General features: G+C 42.7%; 1 protein-coding gene and 1 long non-coding RNA gene across 2 annotated transcripts in view; both read left to right on the top strand.

Annotated features, from left to right (window-relative positions):
• LOC124230928 (uncharacterized) overlaps positions 1–7,890 on the top strand; it is a 13,945-nt gene extending 6,055 nt beyond the window's left edge. The window contains exon 3 of the long non-coding RNA XR_006886315.1: positions 7,511–7,890. This is a non-coding gene — a long non-coding RNA (uncharacterized LOC124230928). The remainder of the gene's footprint in view (positions 1–7,510) is intronic.
• A 146-nt stretch (positions 7,891–8,036) lies between these two features.
• ARG2 (arginase 2) overlaps positions 8,037–15,058 on the top strand; it is a 30,925-nt gene continuing 23,903 nt past the window's right edge. The window contains exons 1-2 of the mRNA XM_046647373.1: positions 8,037–8,235; positions 9,112–9,184. Of these exons, the coding sequence (XP_046503329.1) occupies positions 8,125–8,235; positions 9,112–9,184 (184 nt within the window). The 5' untranslated portion in view covers positions 8,037–8,124. The remainder of the gene's footprint in view (positions 8,236–9,111; positions 9,185–15,058) is intronic.

Raw genomic sequence — 15,058 nt, forward strand, 5'->3', positions numbered from 1 at the left:
TGCAGCGGAGCACGCGAACTTAACCACTCGGCCACGGGGCCAGCCCCAGTTTTTCTCTACTTTTTATGTGCGTTGCTGCCACAGCATGGCTTGATGAGTGGTGTAGGTCTGCACCCAAACTCGCAAACCTTGGCCTCCACTTAACCACTACACTACTGGGCCGGCCCCCTAAAAATTTTTTTATTGAAGTGTTATCATTCATTCAGTAAAACACAGTCTGTGACTTACCTTTTCATACTCTTCATGTTGTCTTTTGATGAACAGAGGTTTTAATTTTGATGAAGTCTAATTTATCAGTCTTTTCTTTTGGTAGATTAGTGCTGTTTTATGTCCTTTTCAAGAACTGTTTCGTCAACTTTGCCTGCCTCAAGTTGACGAAAATATTCTTTTTCTTTCCTAGAACCTTTATAATATTACCTTTCATATTTATGCCTATGATCTATTTTGAATTAATCTTTGTTTGATATGAGGTAAAGATCAAGGTTCCTTTTTTCCCCCCAGCATTATTTGTTGAAAAGACCACCCTTTCCCCACTGATTGCAGTGGCACCTTTGTTGTAAATCAGGTGACTATATCGGTGCCAGTCTGTTTCCACACTCTTTTATGTTCTGTTGTTATGTCTTTCCTTGTGCCAATAGCAACCTGTCTCAATTACTCTAGCTTTATACTAGGTTTTGATTTCTCAGAGTGTTAAGTTTTCCAACTTTGTCCTTTTTCTTCAAGATTGTGTTGGCTGTTCTAAATTCTTTGTATTTTCACTAAAAATCCTGCTTGGATTGTGTTGAATCTATCAATTTAGGGAGAATTGACATCTTGGCTACACTGAGTCTTCCAGCCCATGAACCTGGTATATCTCTCCATTTATTTAGGTCTTCTCTAATTTCTCTCTGCAATATTTTGCACTTGTCTTGCACATTTTTCATTAGACTTATTTTTAGGTATTTGATGTTTTTGATACTCAATATATATTTAAAAAATTTTATTAGCCATCCATTTTTAATAAGATATGTTTATTATTTTCCCAACATCAAATTGGAATTTTATAAAAGAAAATACATCCATAATCTTGCCACCTAAACAAATAAATTATTTTTCTAAGCATTTGGGTCCTTTTCTATGTTTTAACGTTTTTATTGTTGAAAAGATGATGTAATATAAAAAATTTTTGAATGAGAGAAAAAAATCCTGAAAACCTTTCTGTTTTACATATTACTTTTCCATCATTGTCTCTTACACTTTTTTAAATTATTGCAGTTACACCATTTTGTAAATATGAAAAGATAAACTGAGGCATATCAAAAACTTTAAGTCTATTTGAGCAAAAATCAATTCGAATAGGGCAGCACCAAACGGGAAGTAGTTAGACAAGCTCCACTGACAGGAGCTGGGGAAAGACTTTTATAGAGAAGAGGCGGAAGCAAAGCAAAGAAATTATTTGATTGGCTATAGCTTAAGGTTGCGTTATTTGGAAAACCTAGTTGGCTGTTTGTGATTAGGTGTCCTTAGATTTGCATTTCCTAACCTTGAGACATTTACAGGCTTAGGTTTTGGTTTGCTTAGGTAGGCAGCCAGGGTATTAGAACAACCTCAATCTAATGGCCTCCTTATTTAACAGTAATTAAAAATTAATGGTTAGGCAAACATTTTCCATCTATCTACAGATTTTATAAATACCACTTAAAATAGCTACAAAGCGTTCCATCCTGTTAATCTACCATTATTTACTTAGTATCACCCTATTGTGTTCCTATCCAGTGAAAATGGCTAGTAATTATTTCAAATAAGGAAGAATGACGGTGGGAAAAATAGACAACTAGAGAAAAAAGGAAAAACAGACACAGAAACAGAAAGTAACCTACAGAAACAGATATAGAACAGAAAGCAGAGATTTTTTTCATGGACTCACATTCCCATCTTTAGCATTCTAGGATAGTAAAGCTTAATATATTCAATTTAAGTCAAGGAACACAACTGGCTTTTATGTGGAAGTTTTCTCTCCCCTTGTAACATCAAGATACTTTATATCCTTGTACACTAAAAGCTTAAAATGGAATAAACCAAACTTGTGGGAAAGCTTAGTTAAGATGATGGATCTAGTTTGATGGACATACATTTGACAAACAGGTTCAGTTAGATCATTAAAATCAGCTCAATTTCATGTGGTTGTTAGCAACGACTTAAGTGTTTCAATCAAGCCACAACTGTGTAGCCTAGGAAATAAATCAACCTCATGTGAAAGTTTTTCTGAAGATTTATAAGGAAAGGTGAAAGACCTCTGGTTAAAGAAAGCCTTGCTATTCAAAGTGTAGTAGGTAGAGCAGCAACATTGACATCACCTAGGAGCCTGTTAGAAATGCAGATTCTTGGGTCTCACCCCAGACCTACAGACTCTTAATCTGAGTTGTTTTTTTTTTTTTTTTGAGGAAGATTAGCCCTGAGCTAACATCTGCTGCCAATCCTCCTCTTTTTGCTGAGGAAGATTGGCCCTGAGCTAACCTCTGTGCCCATCTTCCTCTATTTTATATGTGGGATGCCTCTACAGTATGGCTTGGCAAGTGGTGGGTAGGTCCACGCCTGGGATCCGAACCAGCGAATCTGGGCTGCTAAAGTGGAGTGCATGAACTTAATCCCTGTGCCACTGGGCCGGCCCCCTAATCTGAGTTTTAACAAGATCTTCAGGTGAATTACTTGCACATTAAAGTTTGAGAAGCACTGAAAGATATAACTCTTAATACTGGATTCTCTACCCTCCCTGCGTATTAGAATCACTTGGGGAGCTTTTAAAAACTATGATGCCTGGGTCCATCCCAGATGATTAAACAAGAATGGGCGGTGGAGAGGGAGAGTATGGACATGAGTATTTTTAAAAAGCTCCCTAGGTTATTGTTAAGGTTGAGAACTGTTGGGAGGAAATCTTTTCCTCTACCATCTTACGTTCCAGTGGTTGGGGGTCTGCAGATTAGCTAATTGACAATAGACAGTTTAACAGGAGAAAGGGGAGTTGCTCAATAATGAGTACCTCTCTGAAAAGCCAGAGATAAAGCTAGATACACCAGCTTCACAAAAGAGAGAGGGGTAGGGCTTCGTACTTCAAAGAACAGAAAGTTCTATTGGGCTTTTTGAAGCTAAGTGGCAGCTGAATTCACACTTCCTGGTGTTAAAGGTCAGTCTTTTCCCAGTCAGAAAACTCCTTCCTTCTCTGTGTCCTTCCCTCCTTATTACTCCCCAGTCTGTAGCTGAATACCATCTATTCCACCTCCACAGTACAATACTTTTAGCCTCCGTGCCTCATCTCCCTGACTGTACTAGTTAATGCAGTTCTCCCCTCTACATCCTCTCGACCACATTACCTTATGTTATTTATGCCACATATCAGTACCTACAATTCTCCCTCCAGGATAGCTTGGAGTCCATCTGCTTATCACTCTTTCCCCAGCTCCTAGAACATTATCTCACAACTAGTGGGCACTCAAGTATTTATTGACCCTCCCCCTCCACTTCTGTCACTTGAGTTCATGTCTCTTAGCTGATATTCTCCCCATTCCCCACACACACCCTACAGATTCCTCCTGGAAAACCCTTAAGGCTCAGCTTGAATGCCAATTCCATGAAATCTTTCCTGTCTCATATAAGAGTAATAACTCCATCCTCAGAACTTTCATACCATAGAGAGATATGACTCCTCTTAATTCTCTTAAGACACTTACATATGCCATTTAATATATTCATTCAATACAAATTTATTGAACACCTCTCATGTACCAGGCACTGTGTTAGATGATAGTCATGCACCATTCCTGCTCTCAAACAAGCTGCTCTCAAGGAGAGAGAGTCCTTTAAATAGGCACTTATAATTCAGAGGATTAAGTGAACCATGGCAAGGGTAATCAACATCCTTGGTCTGTCTTGGTTTGTGACCACTGACGGTGTGACCTAGAACGAATTACTTAGCCTTTCTAAGCTTTGGTTACCATGTCTTAAGTGGAAATAATAATAGTGTGTACCTCATTGCCTTATGATGAGAATTAAATAACACTTGTAAAGGGTTAAGTAAGTCTCTAGTATATAGTAATCATTCAATAACATCAGTGAGTACTATTAGGTCTAACTCAACTTTGGAGGATCTGGAAGGGCTTCCTGGAAGAAAGGACTTCAAAACTGAAACCTGAAGGATGAGAAGAAATTGAAGGAAAGAAGGGAGGGAGGAGGAAGAAAGGTCCCAAATAGAAAGGATAGTCAGGTGCAAAGGGCTTGAGGCTTGTTTTCAGTTTGGAAGCTGAACAAAGGACAAAGTGTTCTGGTGTCCTTTGCAGACTCAGCCTCGCTGGCACTAAAACAGATTTCACACCTAAGTTTCCTCTGGGCCTTGATGGAAGCCATTTGTCTGCTTTCACATCCCTATCACTGATCAAGGCCCCTAATAAAAACCCTTGTGTGTGTGTGGCAGGGGAGGTGAGAAGTGTGTGAAAGGCTCAGGTGGCTGCCTTCACACAGGGCTGCGGGTTGGGCAGGCAATGAAACCAGTTATTCTTTGGCCCCTCCCATATTCCCCTTGCTCCAGCCTTTCTACTGAATCCAGGAATCCCCATTGCATGGTTAACAACGCTCTGTTTTACTCTCTATAGAACTCATCCTCTGCTTCCTTACCTTAACTCTATTCTAGGGTTGTGATGTTAATTCTCCTGGTCCCAGGATTGAAGAGCAAAGCAAGAAAGAAGGGACCAAATTTTTCCAACTCCCTAATGCAGATTTAGAACCATTAACTCTCTGCCTTTGTGAAAAAAAATTCTTCCTCAAGAGTTTATGCCCTTCAAAGCTGCCTCTTGAGATCTGGCCCCAGCAACCAATCTGACCCAATTCACTATACCTTTGCTCTGCATATTTGGGCTACACGAGCATTCTTGCTCTTCTTCTGACCCACAAGCATGTTGCAAGCTTAGGGCTTTTCATCTTGCTGTTCCTGTAAGCCTGGAAGGCTCTTCTAGAACTTGTTATAGCCAGTTCCTTCTCATCATTCAGGTATCTGGCTCAAACGTCAGTTCGGAGAGGCCTCGTTTGACACCCTTCTCTAAAACAGCACCACCTGTCCCATTACTCAGCTTTATTTTCTCCATAGCATTTACTACTATGTGAAATTATCTACTTGACTGTTTTCCGTCCTAGAACGTAAGCACTGGGAATGATGAGATATCATGTCTTCATCTCTCAACAGCACAGAGAACAATGCTTGGCAAACAATTGGTGCTAAGTAAATATTGGCAATAAATGAATGAATGAATACATTTTTTAAATGAAAGAGAGGCTCTAACCTTTAAAGTCTAAACGTGTGGTCAGTGAGTACAACCCTTCAGTATGTAAAAGTAGAAGTCCAGAGAGAAATCTTTGGGGGCTTCCATTTACTATATCAGAGCCATAGACCAAGGACCATGAGTAAGGACTTCAGAAGAATCTGGAAGGTTTGTTTATTATTTACCAAGCTCCTGCTATGTGCCAAGTGCTGTACTCAGAAAGGGGTAAACGATGAGCAGAAAGAGTCATGGTCTCTGCCTTTGAGAATTTGCAGTTTAGTCTTTTCTGAGTTCCCTTGGATTTGTAGTAAACAGTGATGTGCTGGAGCCTGCTTTTAGCTGCCTGTAAGACCCTATTGTTAAATTTTCAGGAATTTTGCAAGCCAGTTCTTAAATACTACCATGATTAAAAACCAAATTGTATAAACTTACAAGTAAATTAAACACAAAGATAATATACAGTCAAAACTTATCATTGCCTAATTATTTTACTATATCTTATTATTACTGTATTTATACTCTTGAGGTTATGTTAACTGTATCTGGATGGTGGAAATATTATGAGCACCTTTTCCCAATTCCATGTTCAGTGACATCACAATGGTAGGTTGAAATCAACTGTGGGGGAGTATTTACACCACGGAAATTGGCCAACACCATAATCAGGTCTTACCTACTCACCCCCAACACACACAGACAACAACCTCTCAAGGGATGGAACATGTGTTGACAGCCACTGAATTAGAGGCAGAATCTCTAGGTCCTCCTATAAAGGAAGAAAAAAAGCAGAACAAGCTGGTTTGAACCTGAGGAAGGGTCCTAGAACTATGCTATAACAGAGTACAAGTTTTAAAGTAAATTTCTAAAACTTCACTCATTCTTTTATGATTTTTCTAACTTTAGAATATTATCTTTAATAGCTTTATTTTAAAAATAAATGCCTATTTTGAAAATAAAAGTGGACCACATTTGAACTTTGGGGTTTTTTAAATGAATTATAAAATATTTCAGACATATAGTTATAAAATAATTTGAATTTTAAATGATAATAGTAACAATCTCCTATTCACTCCCCTGTTGCACAATAATGTGGAACTAGTAATTTACCTCTGACTAAACTATAGGTAGTGGAAAATCACTGAAAGTGACATGCAGGATTAATGCAGAAAGGTCCCCACAGTGGGTGCTCAAGAAACAAAAGGTTTTTGCAGTGGTCCAGGAGCGCCTGAGAGGATCTGTGTCAGTATCAAGTTCAGAAAACAAAGGGAAAAAAATGGATATAGTGATGGACAAGAAGAAAGTACCAAGATTCTGTACTTTCAAGGATCTGAACAAGTGTGACAGTATCAGTGACTCTGAATCCCTGACCATACCCCTACTGCTCCCATAGCCCCCCACTCTGGAGAACTTGTTAAAACTTAGGTTGCTGGTACCCCACCCCGAGAGTTACTGAGTCAGTAAATTTTGGGGTATGGCCTAATAATTTGCATTTCTGACAAGTATGCAAATGTTGACGCTGCTGGTCTGGGACCACTCTTTCCGGATTAATGCCTTACGTTAATACTCTGCTTATTTTGCTAAGGCTTCAGAGACATCTCTTTGTTAAACCAGCAGGGGGAGACAGGTATAAAATTTATCTTCTAAAAATAAACTGCCTTATCATAGGAAAGAAAGCTCTATGGGAGTTATGATGTTGCAATGGAGACTTCTGAAATATTTTGGAGAGCAGGATGTAAACGGGCATCAGGTGAAATAATTTTCGGGTGTTTATATAAAAATTTATTTTGGTAGGACTAACGTCCGGACTCCTGCAAGCCATAGTGTCATGGTTAAGAACTTGGAATCTGGAGTCACACAGCTCTGCCACTTACAAGCTATGTGATTTGGGGAAAATTACTTACCTTCTCTGATCCCGTTTCCTCGTCTTTAAAATTGTCCGTACTTTATGGAATTGTTAAGCGGGCTAAAAGTTCTTAGAACTTTAGTTGGTCGTTATTAGTAGTATTAATAAACTCTTAGTAACTTTCAGCTCTTTAGTCTCCCTAAAATTTACAAATAGTCCAGATATGTTGCTACATTTGGTTTTTAATAACCAGTGCTCCCGTTATTTAGGTAAAGAATTGAAACTGTCTAGAATGTAATTGCTTTGTAATTCCTAACTTCCCCATCTAAAATACCTAAGATAGGTGGGGTTTTATTCTAATCTATATTTGATCTCCCAGGCTTCGACGTCCAAAGGTGGGGTAAGCGTGTTTTCTGGACCTTGAGCTTTGAGATGGAACAGAGATGGATGCCGGCTTGGTCTTGGCAAGGCACTCAGGTGAGGTGGGGCCAGACCAGGCGCAGCCCAGCTAGACCTTCCGTAGAGCTCGCATCTGCTGGGCGTGCATTCATGTAAAGAGAGTCGCGATCAGCGAGCCTGTGTGTCGGTTCGCGTGTTCCGCCAAGCTCGCGAACTTCGCCGGGGTCGAAGCTTCCCGCGAAAGGACACACCCGTCCGTGACCGCGCTCTTATTGGCCGGGCCCGGACATCTGCCTTATGGCGTCAGCTGCAGGGGCTCGTCTCGGGCGGGAGAGCCCGGGCCAGGGCGGGGTGACGTCAGCGAAGGCGTGCCCTGGCCTCCAGGAGCAGTGGGCGGGGCCTGCGGGAAGGTGTGCAGGGGGCTGGATGGGGGCGCGGGCGGCACGGCCTGGGCGGGGCCGGGGCGGTGACGTCACGGGGCGGTGCAGCCCGGCTGGCGCGCGGGTAGGTAAAAGCGGCAGGCGGCGGCGCTCACTTAAGGCGGCGAGCCGCACAGAGCAGCCTCTAGGTCGGCGACGTGCAGCGCTGCTCATCATGTCCCTGGGGAGCAGCCTCTCGCGTCTCCTCCGGACGCAAGTGCATTCCGTCCTGAAGAAGGCTGTCCACTCCGTGGCTGTGATCGGAGCCCCGTTCTCAGGGGGACAGGTGAGAACTGAGACCTGGCGCTGTGGGGCAGAATCCCAGCCCCTTAGAACCTGGAGAAAGCGGGGGGTGGGGTGGTAGGGAGGGTGAGAAAAAGAGAGGGGACGAACTGGTAGGTTCCCGCCATTGGGCACCGGGAGAGCACATGGGATTTTCTCCAATAGAAGATGGGGAAGGAGGGAGGGGATGGAGGGCACCCTGTTTGCGATGCGGGCTGGCTCAACGGGCTGGCAGGTTTCCGCGGACTCCCCCGGAGGAGCGAGAAAGTGGTGGGTCCCAGTCGGGGTGATGGAGGAGAGGGAGGGATGGAGAGGATTCCATGGAGCGACTCGAGGAGGAGAAACCGGCCAGAATCCCCCGAGGAAAACTGAGTGAGAAGAGGTTGAAGAGAACGACGGAGGATTTAAGGCTTCAGGGTGCGTTCTTGGAGCATTAACTGGGAAGGAAATTGGCGCTGGCCTCTCTAGCGGTGGGAGGACGGGAGGGGCTGTTTTGTTCTCACTTCACTGAAAGAAACCTGCAGTGGAGGAGAGCTCGCTGATCGACAAGCCCTTGCTCGGCCCGCTACACCCCCACCCCCCCAATCATCAGACCCTCACCTGGCTCAGCCCCTTCCCGGGTCTTGGCCTCCGCTTGCCCTTCCTACAAGGAGGGGTTTGGAAGATTGATTTAATTCCAGCGATGGTTGTTTTCCCCTCCTTCCCCGCAAGTGTTTGAAATGAGCAGACCTCAGGTGAAAAAAGGAAGGCCTGATGCTGTCAGAGGTTTTCAGAGGGATCTATTGGGAACTGAGTATAGCAGATTTCTGTATTTTTGTGAACAATAGTGGTCTTATTTTCAATCATCTTCCCTCACATCGCACTGCAATTGATGTGACAGAAGAGAAAAGGAGTGGAACATGGTCCCGCTGCTGTAAGAGAAGCTGGCTTGATGAAAAGGCTCTCCAATTTGGGTAAGTGGCTGGTTTTTAGATGTCTGAGCAGGGCTCTTAACAGACCAGTTGAGAGTCTTGTCTCTGACCGCCAGCATCAGCTGTGTACTTGGGAAGTATCTCCCATCCTCCCTTGGATTCCATCTGCAGCTGAAGATCTATTGAGGAGTCTTCAGGCAAAGTCTTGTTGCAGTAAAGAGACTAAGGGTGTTGGGCCAGCCCCGGTGGCCTAGTGGTTAAGTTCAGTGCGCTCTGCTTCAGTGGCCCACTCATGTGTCAGTGGTCATGCTGTGGCAGCAGCTCACATACAAAAAGAGGAAGCTTGGCAATGGATGTTAGCTCAGGGTGAATCTTCCTCAGCAAAAAAAATAAAAGAGTAAGGGTGTGGAAGGCAAGGAGGTAGAGTGAGGCATAGCCTGGAACAAGCTATGACTACAAAGTGGTGCTAAGAATGCTAATTCCTGCTAGTGCTAATTGCACTTTCCCCCTAAAATTCTGGCTTTCCTATCTTAATCATGAGCTGCTTATGATTCATCAGTCTAGCCAGTTTCCTCTCTTTAAATCATTCATTTCCTCCCTACGGTTAATAGCATTATATTACTGTAAGTAGAGCCTTAGATCAGTATTTTTCAAACTTCCCTGATTATGAAAATCACTTGGGTTACTTGTTAAAAATCCAGATTCCCAGGCTCCTCCATGGAAGAGTCTGGTTTGTTGGTGCTGAGGTGGGACCCAGACACGCGCATTTTCACAAGCACCACAGATAATCAGAAGTCAAGTTGCAGTCTGATAATTAGGTTAGTACTTTTACCTTACAGTCAGAAGTAAATCTGACCCAGAGATAAATGCCATTTATGTAGTAATGGAGAGCCCTTCTTTTAGTAACAGGGCACCAAATTCCAGTACCTTTATGGTAGGAAGGTTATTCCTTCTATCTAACCTAAATGTTTCTAGCTGCTGTTGAAGGCCATTTCCTCCGTAATAGGACTATTCACATATCCTTCTGGAGCTTTAAGTGCAAAAGGCATGGCTGCAGGGAGCTGTAGATTCTGGAGATAGTAACCAAGAATCTAGGTGAACTACAAACCTCCCCATTCTTGCTTTGAAACCTCCTCTGCTGATCATTGAGCGGTTCCAGAGGTGTGCGCTCTCCTTCCAAAGCACAGAGGAATGACGAAGTCACCGAAATCACCTTGAATTGAGGTGTCTTTCATGCGCCTCTGGCTACAATATGGATATGGTGTCTTGGGTTGAATACTCAAAACTCTTCCCTGTTAAATAATTGCAGTTCCTTCTTGAATAGAGTCTCTTTCCTAATCATTTTAATAATTCTTCAAGTTCACCACCAAAGATGAAAGATAAGATTTAATCTTAATGTGTCACAAGTTACCTAATGGGAGGAGGTTTTTATTCCCGATTATAAAGGAGGATATTGTTCCTTTAAATCAGCTGTACGCATTCTGCCTTTTTAAAAGCATCATTTTACAGTCAAGACAACAATCTTGGATAATCATTATTTTTTCATCCTGGATAAACCTCTTTGGCCCGTCTGGAGAATTGGGCCTGGCGTCGCTCAAATTGCCTGCTCATTGCTCAATTCTGTTTTAAGAGACTCCCGACAAGAGCAAGATTTAGCCTCTCACACAGAAGACATTTATCACATCCAGCTGAGGCTGCTGAATGCGGGGGAGGGCACATGAGTAGCAGCTTCTTTACTCCTGCTTTGTAGACCTCCTTTCCTGTCACAGCTCCTGGTATTTTTCCACTCCAACCTGCAGAAGCTGTTCTCCCTTTGATACTAGTCCTTCTAATACTTGCTCCGTAAACTCTCCATCTAACATGATGGTGAAGCTTTAGTTGACTTGGTCTTCCCTTTCATTTTTTTCAAATACTTTTTGTTTTATAATTTACATCCCCACCCTGTAACCGATTAGTAGCCCACTATTGCCAGCAGTCTGAAATAGAATCTCATTGCATATTAATAAGAATGTGGCACGCAGCAGATTTCCATCATGTGGTTTTGGCTCGTCTCCAGGAATATGCTGGAGATGAGTACCAAGAGAGGTTTCAATTGCTCTGTTCTGAAAGGTACCAAGATAAGTTCTTTGAGCCCTTTTGAATAAGCAGCATGGGTCAAATTGCAAGGAAGAGAAGACCCATGGAAAGGTAACTTGCACAAATCCCTTTGTCCTTGCCTTCTGCTCTGATGTCACAGGCTGTCGATGTTGCCATGGCATCAGTTAAACTTCCTGTTTTCTTGAATCTATTTGACTTAGTGTCTGGGCTTGTTTTTCCCTTTCCTTGGGTTTAGTAAGGACATTCATGGTTCCTCTCTCAGGTAACTAGTTAATTTTAGTATGTAAAGAGAGCCTGTGAGAAATGAAGAGACAATTGCTGTGGCAAGGCTTAGACGCCATGACTGTGCTCCTGATTCTAATTAGCTCTGATCGTCCTGGTAATTTGCCCTTTTTTCTTCAGAAGTAGAATGAATGTTCTGTAGGGAAAGATAGCTGTAAACTGAGAGTAACAGTTTGAGGTCCTTATCATTGTAATTATGGTAATTTGACCCAGCTCTGATACTGAAAAGGGGTGACAGCCACTGGAACAACAGTCTAAATTTAACATGCCCGTGTGACCAGGCCCGTGTGACCTGGAGTTCAGGAAGCCAATTGGGAGTTATTCTGGTTCCTCTCAACTAGGCTAGGGACGTTTACTCTTCCTGTTCCATTTAGTGCTCCATCGGAGCAGAACTGGAATCTCTTTGGTTGAGACTGAAGAATCTGGTCTGCTTCAGCAAAAGAACTGCTAGAGGGCCTGAGATAGTTTAAGCATGAGGATCTGAGATGTGAGAGCTGTTCATTTGGAACAGATCAATATGTGAGTTCACAGATTTGTATTTGCTTTCAGTGGTTGGTAGAGAATGTTAGCAATCACGAGTTTAGTTGTATGATAGTGATGCTTCAGCCTGGCTTCCATCCTACCTTGGGCAACCTACTCATTTGTCAACCTTTATTTTGCCAGACTTCTCTATTGCACAACTGACCACTTCCTTCCTGAAATATTCTGTAGCCAAGATTCCGCTCTCTGCTATGTCTCCTCTCTCCGTTCACTGGTCCTTCCTGGACTCCTTTGTGGGATCCTCCTCTTCTTCCCAACCCTCAAATGTTGATGTCCCCAGGGTTCCATCCCTGGCATTTTCTCACTGTGGATGCCCCAGGTGACCAATCCCATCCACTCCTACCCTACTCTTATAACTCGGCTCCAACTCGGACCTTCATCTAGAATGCCATGCCTGTTCCTCCAACTTGGTTCTAAGTAGCCTCATCTCATTCTCACAGGTGTCTCAAACTCAATGTTCAAAACAAAATTCATCATCTTCTCCCTCAAATCTGCTTCTCCTGCTGGGTTCCCAGTGTCTGTTTTACACTATCACTCATTATCTGGTTACTCCAAGAGCACCACAGTTCTTTCTTCCTTCCCTCCCTTTTGTCCCGTACATCTGTTGATCACAAAGTCTTGTTGATTTTCTCCCCTAAATGATTAGAGTCCTTCTCCACAATGGTACTGCTCTCGTTCTGTCCTTCTCACACGTGGCTATAGCTTTCCAGTCGTATTTCTTGTCCCATTTCTGCCTTCCTCAGTTCATGTTCTTCACTGCCACCAGAGTGATCTTTCTAAGACTGTATTTCTTCTTTGCTTAAAGTCATTCCATGGCTTGCTTTTACGTGCATCCATGCTTCTCAGCCTTGTCATTCATACACCATCTTTGCTAATTTGCTGTATTATTTATTTTGGTATTTTTCTCTAAATTGGCTTTAAAGCTTCATACTTTGAAAACATACCCTGCCTCTACAATACATAATGAAATCTCAGGGTTGTGCTAGATACATTTTTCTAATACATTTTCATTTTAGTAGTTTTACATTTTGGTATTTGTCCTTCAACTTCTAGCGGTATGTGTTGCACACTTAACAGCCAATAGGTTATGTCCTCCGTAATTTGACTTGCGTCTACCTCTGTAGACTTATCTCCACCCACATTCCACCTCATTTTCGTTGCAGCTAGGGTTGTAGGTGCTTGACCTAGGTTCCACCAGCTGAAGCCCCCTTCTTTTTCTTTTTTTTTTTAAAGATTGGCACCTGGGCTAACAACTGTTGCCAATCTTCTTTTTTTTCTGCTGCTTTTTCTCCCCAAATCCCCCCAGTACCTAGTTGTATATTTTAGTTGTGGGTCTTTCTGGTTGTGGCATGTGGGATGCCGCCTCAGCATGGCCTGATGAGTGGTGCCATGTCCGCGCCCAGGATCCAAACCAGTGAAATCCCGGGCCCCTGAAGCGGAGTGTGTGAACTTAACCACTCAGCCACGGGGCTGGGTCCCAAAGCACTCTTCCTAAACTTTGATTTGAAATTCAAGAAGAAGGGGCAGCAGAAGTCATTCTATGATCGGTAGTGGTGGCAGCACTTCTAGCAGTAGCTTCTGTCTGGTGTCAGTGGGGTTATCCATGTAGACCACAGTGCCTTTGCCCAGTAGTGGAGACGACAGCAGCAATAGTATCCTCACTGGACCATCCTGCAGTGTGACTTTTGGGGCCATTATTCCTGGTGATGTGGTCTTTAAACCAGATTTTGGCCCTTTTAAAGATTCTGGGAATTACCCAAATTGAACAAATTGCTTTTCTGCTGAAATTAGCAGCAATAGGTTTCTGTTGCTTGCAGCTTAAAGATCCTGACTGATAAATCAGTTTGTAAATTCCAGTGAGCAATAAATTGTCACGTGGACTGGAATACTCAAAGCCCTCTCTCCCCAGGCCTTTGATAATAAATTCTTGTTCTTTTGTTTGTTTTTTTCTCTAGTACTTGACACAATCTTCTCGTAAGTTAATAAGACTCATTAGGTTGGTGTCTTTGGCCTTCAGTTAATTTAGGACTATGTTTTAGTCCCTTGGGATTTTACCTACTCCCTGTTCTCTTGGTGCTTTGATTTTGAACCATCATGTTCCTTATTGTGACTTCTGAAAATAGCAGCCTAAAGTTTAATTGACGATATCTTCAAGTTCTGGGCGTACCTGACAGTAGTAAACAGACCTACCTTAATGTGTTACTGTGACTTAAAAATCATTCTCAGTGTTCTATATCTTGTGTGGTGGCAGTTATAGGAGTGTATGTATTTGCCAAACTCATTGAACTTAAAATGTGAATTAATATAAAGTATGCATCAAAGCTGTTTAAACATCATTTTCAGGTTTATTTTTCTTAGGAGCAGCTTTTTTTTTAAAGATTGATAACAGATGTTAGCTCAGGTGCCAATCTTTTTTTTTTTTCTTCTCCCCAAAGCCCTCCGGTACATAGTTGTATATTCTTGTTGTAGGTCCTTCTAGTTGTGCTATATGGGATGCCGCCTCAGCATAGCTTGATGAGTGGTGCTAGATCCACGCCTACGATCTGAACCGGCAAAACCCAGGGCCGCTGAAGCTGGAACATGCAAACTTAACCACTCGGCCACGGGATTGGCCCTTTAGGAGCAGCTTTTCGTCACTAAAAACTATAACAAGTTCATTCATTCACTAATTTGTGTATTCAAAAATTTGAGCACTACTAAGTTTTAGGTACTGAGAATACAATAGTGAACAAAATGGAAATCCCTGTTATCAGGGAACTCTCATTGTAATGAGGGGTGGTTGGAAACAGACATAAGACATACAGCATATCAGATGGTAATGAATGTGACTGGGGATAGGGTAAGCATTGCATATGTAGATAGGCAGGCTGTCGGGTGAACAGACCTCCAGGAGATGAGGAAAGGGACCATGTGCATGTCTGAGAAGAGCATTTCAGGCAGAGGGAATAGTAAGTGCAAAGACCCTGAGATAGAAGAGTGCCTGGAATGTTCAGGAGC

The sequence above is a fragment of the Equus quagga genome, chromosome 20 (assembly GCF_021613505.1).
Source record: "Equus quagga isolate Etosha38 chromosome 20, UCLA_HA_Equagga_1.0, whole genome shotgun sequence".
Lineage (NCBI taxonomy): Eukaryota > Metazoa > Chordata > Mammalia > Perissodactyla > Equidae > Equus > Equus quagga.